The 11236-nt window shown below is 43.0% G+C and overlaps 2 protein-coding genes across 2 annotated transcripts; one reads left to right on the plus strand and one right to left on the minus strand.

The window, feature by feature from the left end:
• Positions 1 to 612: 612 nt before the first annotated feature.
• On the plus strand, positions 613 to 4560 carry vtna (vitronectin a). The gene is made up of 9 exons (XM_029517126.1): positions 613 to 670; positions 1194 to 1313; positions 1402 to 1848; positions 2006 to 2145; positions 2264 to 2420; positions 2532 to 2684; positions 2776 to 3118; positions 3224 to 3369; positions 4439 to 4560. Exons 1-9 carry the CDS (start codon positions 613 to 615, stop codon positions 4558 to 4560), a joined length of 1686 nt encoding a protein of 561 aa, XP_029372986.1.
• Positions 3606 to 11063, minus strand: scarf1 (scavenger receptor class F, member 1). The gene is made up of 11 exons (XM_029517124.1): positions 10801 to 11063; positions 10564 to 10625; positions 10362 to 10463; positions 9586 to 10126; positions 9252 to 9470; positions 8478 to 8606; positions 7839 to 7945; positions 7650 to 7761; positions 7422 to 7546; positions 6829 to 6966; positions 3606 to 6714 (listed from the first exon to the last, which is right to left on the minus strand). The coding sequence occupies exons 1-11, from the start codon at positions 10902 to 10904 to the stop codon at positions 5615 to 5617; spliced, it is 2739 nt and encodes a 912-aa protein (XP_029372984.1). The 5' UTR covers positions 10905 to 11063; the 3' UTR covers positions 3606 to 5614.
• Positions 11064 to 11236: the final 173 nt, after the last annotated feature.

Below are 11236 nucleotides of genomic sequence, written 5' to 3' on the forward strand. Positions count from 1 at the left end.
TGGTATCACGATCAGTTAAAAAAAAAAAAAATGGATTTCATGTTTCTTTATTATTTTTGAAGCATTGAAAAATTTATTCGTCAATAATTATGTTCAACGAAATATTTTCAATTAAATATGTGTTTTTAATGCTCAGTGTATATTTATTCTGTTGTCTGTCAAAGTGTATTAATGTAAATAATTACTGGGCTTCACTGTATTAATCAGTTCATGTTTTTATGTTTACTTTATTATTTGGTTTATGAGCCCAGCAAGGATATTGTCAGTAAAGTAAATGTAGGATACTCTAGAATGGAAATGAAAAATGGATAAATGTAATCTTACTCATAGTGACCTGATCTTTGTGATGGGAATTTCAAGGCTGTAGAAGTGCAAAACTGGAGGTCAGATTTGGGCAGATAATCACTTGGTTTAAACTCTTTATTATTATTATTATTATTATTTCCTATTGATTTCTTTTCTCTCTGTCTGTGTTTATTTGCTGCAGTAGAATGAAGTTTGCTAATCAGGTTAAAGTAAACAAGTGGGGTGACTGACACATGTTTCCAATGATTGGGAGCGCATGGTCCATCATTACTTTGTCATTCTGTCCTCTCAGAGAGCAGAGACAACATGGGGCTGCGGGCCATCCTGCTCCTCGCTCTGCTGGTGGAGACGTTAGCTGCTGATGGTGAGTGAAACATCAATAATCAGGTTTAACATTCACGCAGTATGAATATGAGAAACTGCCAATTGTTTATCTGTCAGTGTAGCATTATAGCAATATTACAGACAGACTTGACATCTCCAATGCACTGTTCCCTGATTTAACTGTTCTTATTAATACACGAGCAAATTTAGTATTTTCAAAAGTTACTGATAATTACATTGATATTTCTTATTTCTAAATTGTAAAAAAATATTCAGTTAATCTTTTAGAAAAGCCACAAAAGACCAGACTGCACTAATATCTTCAAACTGTCTCACTCGTAGTTAATTTTGCCATTGTGAAAATACTCGTATTTGGATGCAAACAGGATAAGATAAGTATGCATTAAATGTGCAGAGAATAAAAAATAGCATGTGACCTTTAATCAAATCCACTGAATCTGTGATCCAAAGGAGGAAGATGATTTTGTCAGATGGGAACAAAAACAGAAGCAAGATCAAAAACTAATCAAATAAAACCTCTCCCATAACTCTGTCATCTCAAGAGTCCTGCATGGATCGCTGTGAAAATGGCTTCGACGCTCAGAGGAGCTGCCAGTGTGACTCCATGTGCAAGTATTACAAGAGCTGCTGCTCTGACTTCGAGGCCATCTGTGGCATGACAAGTAAGAGACCTTCCGTTTAAAATAGTCATCTGTCAAAGTGCTGCAGCAGAGAACAGGCACTGACCCCACTCCGATTTCTCCCCTCCAGCTCGTGGAGATACTTTTGTGTTTGCGGAGGATGAGGATGATGACGATGAGCTGTTTGAAAGTACCACTCCATTCCCTCCACGCTCAGCACCATTTCTTACCCCAACGGATCATCAGGTGAAGCCCACATTGGACCCCGTCTCAGACTTTGGTCACAGAGCGCAGCAACATCCAGGAACCACATTTGAAACGAACAGGCACCCACAGCTGACAGACACCGTATTCCAGAGAGTCCCTGTTAGACAGGTGACATCTGTGCAGCCCCCCCTTAAACAGAGGATCCCCTTCCCTACTAGATCACCTGAGACTGATACAATACCTGAGACGACCACCGTTCCCGTCACAGCAGCCACGACTGCGGCTCCTGACCCAGACGCTGAGGTCTGCAGTGGGAGGCCTTTTGACTCCTACATGCAACTAAAAAATGGCTCCATGTACGCCTTCAGAGGTGAGTGACTAACATGTAACCCTCTGATAGGTAAATGTGTCATTTGATAGAGAGCTGAGCTTGGAGTTTCTTGGAGTCTGCCTATAACTGGGAGCCGTATTTAAGTATGTGAGTGCTTTGTTCTGGAGGAACATCATCATGGACTTGTGTTTTCTAGGTAAGTACTTCTTTGAACTGGGCCAGAGGTCGGTCATTCCTGGTTATCCAAAGCTCATTAAGGACGTCTGGGGCATCGACGGGCCAATTGATGCTGCTTTCACTCGTGTCAATTGTCAAGGCAAGACCTACATCTTCAAGGTGGGGGACCCAGAAAACGATCCTGTATTCATTTCTGCAGTCAACAGTAGCCTAAGTCAGACCACGTCTGTGACAGAAAGAAAAAAACCATTATTGAAATTGACTAAACTTTCAACAGGGAACAAAATACTGGAGGTTTGATGACGGGATGCTGGACGGAGACTACCCTCGAGATATCAATGTGGGCTTTGAAAAAATTCCTGATCATGTGGATGCTGCATTTGCCCTTCCTGCTCCTGGTCACCATGGAAAAGAGAGAGTTTATTTCTTCAAAGGTCAGACATTACAAAATAATATATAATAGACTTATGAAATATTCGGTGGACTACACAAACAATAATGTGGAAAGTAAAAGGATTCAATTGGCATCTTGTCACTTTCTCCAGGGGATCAGTATTATATATATGAGTTTTTGCACCAGCCATCTCATGAGGAGTGTATCAGGATGTCTGAGGGAACTCCACCAACACTGTTCAGACGCTACACAGACATATACCACAACAACTATGAACATTTCTTCAGTGAGCTCTTCTCTGACTGTGAGTTGTGTTGTTATCTCACCCATGTTTGTTTTGAGTGGAGGCAGGTGCTGTCATGTGTGCAGCTTAATGTTTTTCTAACCTTCCTCAGTGCCTCAGCATCACGACAAACATCACTTCATTAACAGAGACTGGAAGGGCCTCAGGTCTCCAGTGGATGCTGCCATGGCAGGCAGAATCTACGTCCCTCCCTGGAGAGTGCTTCCACGTCACAATGGCTATGTGCCTGATGAACGGTGGGGTCAGCAGTATGGACAGCAGTATGGACAGCAGTGGGGTCGGAGGAGGCAAAGCCGCTCACCTTTCTGGGGCTCCATAGCCGAGCGGGGAATGAACATGGGTCAGGGCCTTGCAGAAAGGGGGATGGAAATGGGCCTGAGGCTGGCAGAGAGGAGGATGGAAATGGAGGAGAGACTTGGGCGTGATTGGGAGAGGCTTGAGCGTGAAGGGGAGAAGCTTGGGCGTGAAGGGGAGAAGCTTGGGCGTGAATGGGAGAGGCTTGGGCGTGAATGGGAGAGGTTTGGGCGTGATTGGGAGAGGCGATGGGATCGTGACTGGGACCGGGACTGGAGAAGAGATCGATACCGCCAGAACAACAGAGGCAACTATGACTCCAGAAATGGCCGGTCATACTGGGAGAGACAGAGGGGTGTGCCCATTCAGAGCGTCTACTTCTTCAAAGGAGGTAACACAGCAGGAATGCTTAATGAGAAGAGAAGTTCAGGTTGGGGCTGATGAAATTAAGGCATTTTAACACAATATTCCCTCAGGCTTTAGACCACAGAGTCCATCTGGCGTCATCACCAAGTTACCAGTCTTGAATGCCCAGAGCCAACAGAATCCAAATATTCTATGAAAAAGTATACTTTAGTTATATGTATCTTTTTTTTTTTTTTTACAAGCAATTCTTTATTCTTTTAAGTATCAGACAGAGTCCAAAGTCTAAATATATTTAAAATATAATGATATAACACTGATAAAGCAGCAGAATCTCACATTTAATAACCAATAACCTCTAAACTTTTGGCTGATAGTGTGTAATAAATTAGTTTGTAGCAACAGGACATGATAAGCTGCCAACAATATACCTCATGAGCATCTGCTGCTGGTGTCCAATCTGAGCCTCATGAGGCCTGTCAGCAAATCAGATCAAGTCCAATTTAACCAAGCAAATGGCGAGAACAACAGAGAATACTAAAAAATAGGAAAAATACAAAAATAGGAAGACACTGTAGCGGCTGAATGTCCACATGTTATCTATGTGTATACTCAAAGGATGATCTAGGCAAAACAGTTGAATCTTCAACATTTAAACCAGTTTCATGTTTGTAAGACCGACCGATGAAAGAAAAAGAGCTGAGTTGCAGATGTGGACCACAGCTGGCAGAGGGGACAGGAACGCTGTAATTTTATAAAGCTTTACAAAGTTTTGTGTTACCACACAAGTCTTAGTAAAACCAGTTTCACATGCTGTGTATTAGTCCACATGACAAGGACGCAGCAGCTTTAGAGAACTGTGGTTCCCACCGACACTAATTTTTACTGTAATTCTGCTTGTCACCTGTACCTCACGCACAATACTGGTCTGATGTCTCAGTTACCAAACACAAATAAACTGTGTTTTCATAATTGCCATTATTTTTTACATTTACTGGGTACAAATTTTCTCAGTGAGCTTGCTCAAAACAGAACATTACAAAAGCAACAAAATCAGTCATTTAACTTGAATGGCTGTTGTTTCATGTGTTTACTAGATCAATACTACAGAGTGAACCTCAGCACCAAGAGCGTTGACCCTGCCGTCCCACCATATCCCAGATCCATCGCCAGGTACTGGCTCGGCTGCACCGACACCGCCAGAGCAGAGAAGAAGTAGTTTGAACTGTTTTATGTATTTTAATATCTTCATTTAGACTAGATTTATGTTGAACATGATTCATATTCACTCAAATAGGCTGAACTGCCTGCAGTGTGTTAAATATGTTCAGAGTAACACATAAATAGCAACTCATCAACAGCAAATATTGTAGGTCAATAACAGTCCACACTGCTCGTGGTGGTCAAAGGTTAACTTTCTGAGCTATGCAGCTATCTGTTCTTAACAGATTGTTGCAACAGTTGCCCTACATTATTAAACCCAGCTGTCACCTGCTGGATGTTATTTTCAAAATGTTTTATAATCATTTCTTGGTTTCCATTATCGTGATTACTGAAATGTGTTACTGCAGCTACAGAATACAAATTGCTTTTCTCATTAATCATTGTGCACAAATATAAAATCTATAAATGACATGACCGTCATGTTGGAATTCGGAGTGCAGTGATGCAAGAGTTTTGCTCCATGTCACATTTAGCACCACATTCCCAATCTTTTCACCCATGACTTATTAAACATCACAGCAGGAAATGTTCTTGTGCTTAAAACATATTCACTGGAATTAACACGTTAAAGTCCATCATACTGTGACTAAATGCATTGTTTACAGCTCTGACGATATAAATTTATTTTGTTCTTTGCTCCTGAGGTTGATACGGGGAGAGCTTCGCTTTTGTCTGTTTATTGCTGCAGACTTCAGAAGACAAAGCTCCAGTAATTACAGTACTTGTATGTATACAGGGAACATCACTGGATTAAATAAAATGATGCTCACTAAATTGTCCCAATACTTGTGTTAAAATTTACTAATAAATGCAGTAATATATAGTAAATTCAATAAGTTTTGTTCTTATGCTAAGGGATCATATCATTTTTGACCACAATATGCATTAATAGAAATATGTAAGCTTCAATTTTTACATGACTGCTGATAGTAACATTGTGATTCAAGAACTGATGGTTTGGATTTTTTAGCAGCAATAACCTCAGAGAAATAAATATGCATCTGTTGTGTACTAAGATCAGACCTGCTGATGAAGCAGTTATTCAGAGGTTATGAGTGGTTAATCATAACATTTTCATAGCAGGGTTCATCACTCACACTGACCACTGCTCCCTCGTTGGCAATGACCTCCGCGAGAGTTGCAGCATTTCCTGCTGGTCCCACAGTCAGGTAGGTGCTCTCAGTCACTCCTTTACTGGAGTCCTGCCTTGAGTCACCCTCAGCCCTCAGCCCTGAGTCAGCCGAAGAGACTTCTGGCACAGTCTTCAAAATGGACGACAATGGCCGTTTTGGAGTGCCACCCTCTGATGGCGTGTCATTAGTGCCCACTGAGTCAGACGAGTTGTGGGAAGCATGCTTCCTCCTAATGGGCTTACATATGCTTTCTTCCCCTCCAGATGGACCTCCCTGCTCCCACACAGAAGCCCGAGCTCCAAGTTTCCTCCTTGGAGGTTTGATAATCCCTTCACCTCCCTTGGATTTGATTTTGCCAGACTCCTGATCTCTTTGTCTCTGGAGGCTGCCAAGTCTTCGCAACATGGCCTGAACCGGCCCCTCAGAGCTGGTCTCGGATACAGGTCTACCTGCCTTACCTACCGTCACATACACTGTGGTCACCTTATTTGATGCCCCCACCTGAGCATCTGAGCCAGATGTCGGTTGCTGGGCGCTTTTATTAGCAGCTGTGTTGGACATAGTCCGTCTTCTTCCTGAGGCTCCAAGAGCCTGTGCTTGGGATGAGGTTCTGTCTTCTTCCTGGTCCCCTGCTTCACCGCTTGTTTCTTGATAATCTGTCACTGACACGTCTACTTCCTCTTCCTTTTCCTCACATTCATCAGCATCTTCGTCCCCAGGCTTAGTTACAGACCCCTGACTTTGAAGGGCAGAGAGCATCAAAACTCCCCAGGTGGATTTGGGTTTGTTGCGTATGAGGGCTCCAGGTTCCTGAGCAGAGCCACGTCTCTCCTTGGGGCTGAAGCGAGTTCCCTCTGCAAAAGACACAGATGGCCGCTTTGACTTGGCGATGCTGGAGGTGCGAGGAATGTTGAAGGGGGAGGTGATGTCCTCGCTGCTGAAGCCGGATGGGTCTAAGAACATGTTACACTTGGAGCTCATCTCCTGGAACTCCCCGCCTGCAACAGCTGGGATGTCTGTCAAAGATTAACAAAAGGCTTAGGACATAAATTGGAAGATTACAAGGCCATTTCTTTCAGTGGCAATCGTGCTCACCATCACAGGGAGAGCAATGTTAATTTTAGCAGTACCTTCTCTTGGAGGGACACAGTACAGTGCTTCTCCCTCCTCCTCATCACTGTCAAAGGACGAGCCCTCAGTCACCCAGCCAGAGGACGGAGGCTCAATGAAGCTGTGGTTGAAGGTCAGTTCTGGGTCATGATGAGATACTGTGGGTATGGCATGAAAATGTGTCAAATGCACAAGAGGGCCTTACCGCTGACATTGTAATATTTCCCAGGAGCTCGGAGACTTATAACTCTACTGGATAGTTTTCAGTGTAGAATTCAGTGATATACAGTACATGTTAAATATGTTTCACACAAAACAGTTTTGCCTTGCAATAAAATAAAAGATATTAGTGTTTCAGCTCAAATGTCATGAAAAAACAATGGAAGTAATCCCTCCACACAGACTGATTTCATAATTCAGGAATACAATTACCCATGTTTTAGTCTCTAAGAGCTGAAACCCCTGAACTAGTATTAAACAGTTAAGTAACTGTGTTGACATGTCTCATCACTATGACCTTCAGCAAGTTAAGTAGTTACAGTTTCAGTTCATCATCAATGCGCTCTTGCCTCCCAAAAGCGCAGAAGTAAATCAGGTGCTATGTATTCCTCACCGGTGACACGAGGAAGACCAGAGGACCAATTAGAGATACAGGGGAGGGCAGAGCTGATGTTTGCCAGGACGCTGTAGACGTGATATTTCATCCGGACAGCTATCCCTCCATTGGCTACAGCCTCCCTATGAGAAAGATGGTTAACACAGTCAGAGTTTCATACTATTGCGGTGTCATAGTTGTGTTCATGTCAATCCTACTGTTAAACCACACAAATTAAATTCAGACCTGTCTTTGCTGTCTACGGGGGCTCCTCCACAACACAAACAGCAGCAGAGGACAGCTAACAGAAGTAGGAACAAAGGGACCAGGACACCAGCAAGTATAGCACTTCTGCCACCTGACAGAAAAGACAAAAAAAACAGTGAGTGGATGGCTGGATATGTGGATGGATGGATGGATGGATGGATGACATACTGTTGGGACAGGTGCCAGTGACTGGGTTGCAGCCAACCCCTTCACCACAGTCACAGACAGAGGAACAGTTATGACCAAACTGCAGGGCAGGGCAGCTGCTGTTACAGCTGGAAAAACAGGGAATCATATAATTAAAGCACCACAATTAAAACAAAAAAAATCCCTGAGTATGAATCATGAGCTGTTTAAGAATTGAAAATAAAAGATACTTGACAAGTAAACTGCAGCTTCAGAAACAAGAACATTATTGACACCAGAACAGACATTCTGCATGTATTAAATTACTCACCTCATTTTTCAAATATGGGTGAAGGGTTAAGAAAGTATTAGCTTTAGTTGAGGATAGATGGTTTGCTTGTTTCTATTTATCTCATGCAATTAAATGATCATGATGTTTGTTTGAGGGTTAGATGGGTCTTCTCACTAACATTATGGCAAAGCCTCATCCTGTATATCCATGTGTATGTTTCTTTCTTGGCCGTAAAGGGCGACTGACTCGACAGCCATTTTAAAGTTTTCATAACATTAAGATGTGTCTGAACAAAATGAAGGAATATCAATATAGTTTGTCCTGTTTGTGGAACTGAATAACACTATCAACAAAAAGTGTGTTGAGGATATTTGAATCACCAAACTCACCTCTCTCCCTGAAAGCCTGGCTCACAGACACATCTTCCTGTCACATGATGACAGTTACCATGGAAACAGTGGGCACAAGGGAAGCTGCAGTTATCTCCAAACATCCCGTCAGAGCAGGAGTTTTCACATCTGGGTAAAAGGTAATAATCAGGGACGCGTATAAGGGTACCTAAACCTCCCCTTTGTTGCAAATACACACTCACTTTCAGGGTCAGTAACATTCTGAAACACTGGCTCAACACTTAAGACATCATAAAGGGACGTTTTCACATAGACTTAACTTTTACCCATTTAGTTTACATGCACAAATGTGCATTCACTGTCACTGTACACTTTGGAATAAAGCCAACTTTAAGCTGATGTTTGTGGAAAACTCAAGGAGACAGCTTTAACTGTAATGAACTATAAAATGTAAAATAAACTGTAACTGTCTACATCATCCTTTCTAACCTAGATTAGTTCTTCTGAATAAATAAATGCAGGTCTGTTAAAATATAAAAAACTGTTGGCACTGAAGCAAGTTTCAATGTGCAAGTGAATTTTCATGACAGGTTTATCATATAATTCGTTCACAAGTCTGGTGGCATTTTTAGACATATTCTTAGTTCTTAGAAAGTTTATCTGAAATTAATTAGAAATGAAAAGACTTGTGAAATAAAGCATTACTACTGTTTGTGATCAGTTGGTCAGAAATTATGAAATAAAAAATTTACCAACTATCCTTTTAGTGTAACTTACGTATATGTCATATATGCATAAACAAACCGTACATACCTCGGTCCTATCCATCCAGGGTCACACTCCAAACATTTCCCTGTTAATGGGTCACAGGGTTCATCATTCCTGCAGTGTGGACACTTCGCCTGGCAGCGGTGACCATAATAACCAGATGGGCATGGGCGGTCGCACCGTGTACCGTTCCAGCCAGGTTCACAGGCAGCACAGGCACCATCAGTGGCAGAGCAAATCTGGTTGCCCTCACAGTGCCCACAACTGTGGACAGGAGATGCAGTCGGGAGAGCCAGTCAGAGTTTATCCTGGCAAATGCAAGCTCCATATGGAAACAAACAGATGTAACTATACTGTGTGTTTTATCTCACACACCTACCTCATTTTGCACCCGCTGCCATACATCCCAGAGCCACAGGGCTTGTTGCAGTACGCACCCTGGTACCCTGGATGGCACAGGCAGTTCCCGTTTGTTGGGTCACAGACACTGTGATTTACGTCACAGTTACATCGGAGGTCACAGTTCTGTCCCCACCAGTCTGCCTCGCACTCACATGTACCAGTACGCTGATTACATGGCGATGTGTAGCAGTTGCAAGGAGCAGAACATTTCATTCCCCAATGGCCTTTTCGACACTGACACCGGCTCATGAGCTGATCGCAGCCAGGGCCCACAGAGCCCACACTGTTGCACTGGCATGGCTTAGAACAGGATGGTGTCCACCAGCCTTCATCACAGGTGCAGTTTCCATGGACAGGGTGGCAGCGGCCATGGCGGCCACACTTGCATGTATGCTGGCACAGGGGACCCCAGCGGTTTACTTTACAGGTGCACTCACCAGTGACAGGGTGGCACTGGCCATGTGGGTGGCACAGACATACTTGGCGACAGTCTGAAGCCCAGAACTCAGAAGAACAGCCTGATAACAGCAAAACAGAGATAATTCAAGTGTAATAAACACTAAAACAAGACTCTTTACTTACAAATATTGTTAACATGGAGGCTCGCCTTCTTTTTCACTCAGTGTATCATGTCATTGTAGTTTAATACATTTGAGACAGTTAGAAAAAGTAGTCAGGGAGCCAGATGGTGTTAAACACATAGAGGGTAAAATAAAAAAATATATCAAATCAAACTGTTATCTATTGTCTCACGTGTTTTGCAGTGAGCTCCATAGTAGCCAGGTGGACAGCGACACACTCCAGGATACACGCAGATCTCATTCTTCAGACAGGCCTGTTCACCCTCACAAACAGCTACACATAAAAAAAGCTCATCAGTGACTGAGAAATGAGTCGAGTCAATGTGGACACAGTAAAAGCATCATTTCCACTGTTTCACAATCGTTAAACTCACGTATAGTGCACTCGTTTCCCTCTTGACGCCATCCCGGGCAACAGACAAGATTGGAGGGGTCCCTGAATGTACAAAAGATAATCAGTTCGACATGTATGAAATATGGCAACAGTGCTCTAACCAGGAAAATATTTATAAAAAATTACTAAAATCTGTCACAGGTACAGTATTAATATGCTAGAGTTTTTTTTCTACTCCTCCAGAGCTAATGATCTAATGTTGGGAGTTTCAGTTTACCTGACGCTGCGGCAGATGTTTTTCCCAGCAGGATCCAGTGTGTAGGAGGACGACGACAACAACCAGCAAAGCAGAGAACTTAGAGCTCTGAGGAGAAACTTCATTTCCACACCAGTCCTAAAGCGAAACCTGGGACAAAGTAACTCTCTGTCTCGCTCTTATGTCTGGTCTATTCCTGACTTCTTACCTTCCTCCCAAGTTGTTCTCCTTCCAGTCAGAGGGCAGCACAATGAAAGTTCATATCGCTCTGTCTACCCTACACCCTTCCCCTTCTCTCTGTCTCCCTTTCTCTCCCGTGGATTGTCTTGCAGCTCCAAGCAGCCTGAGAGGTCGAAGCCCCTGGGTTTCCTCTTCCCATTTCCTGGGGAAGTCAGAGCCACTTCCTTCTATTCAGCCAGACACAGAGCATTTTAAAGATGGTCGAACAGTAACGCAT

This window comes from Echeneis naucrates, chromosome 13 (genome assembly GCF_900963305.1).
Source record: "Echeneis naucrates chromosome 13, fEcheNa1.1, whole genome shotgun sequence".
Lineage (NCBI taxonomy): Eukaryota > Metazoa > Chordata > Actinopteri > Carangiformes > Echeneidae > Echeneis > Echeneis naucrates.

Excerpts from the sequence above, each read along its gene's own strand:
- vtna (XM_029517126.1), top strand. The coding sequence starts at position 613 with ATGGGGCTGCGGGCCATCCTGCTCCTCGCTCTGCTGGTGGAGACGTTA. Across the intron at positions 2,685-2,775 it reads CAGTGAGCTCTTCTCTGACT|TGCCTCAGCATCACGACAAA; the intron begins GTGAGTTGTGTT and ends AACCTTCCTCAG. Across the intron at positions 3,370-4,438 it reads CGTCTACTTCTTCAAAGGAG|ATCAATACTACAGAGTGAAC; the intron begins GTAACACAGCAG and ends TGTGTTTACTAG.
- scarf1 (XM_029517124.1), bottom strand. The coding sequence starts at position 10,904 with ATGAAGTTTCTCCTCAGAGCTCTAAGTTCTCTGCTTTGCTGGTTGTTG. Across the intron at positions 10,464-10,563 it reads GGGAAACGAGTGCACTATAC|CTGTTTGTGAGGGTGAACAG; the intron begins GTGAGTTTAACG and ends TTTTATGTGTAG. Across the intron at positions 9,471-9,585 it reads GGCAGCGGGTGCAAAATGAG|TTGTGGGCACTGTGAGGGCA; the intron begins GTAGGTGTGTGA and ends TCCTGTCCACAG.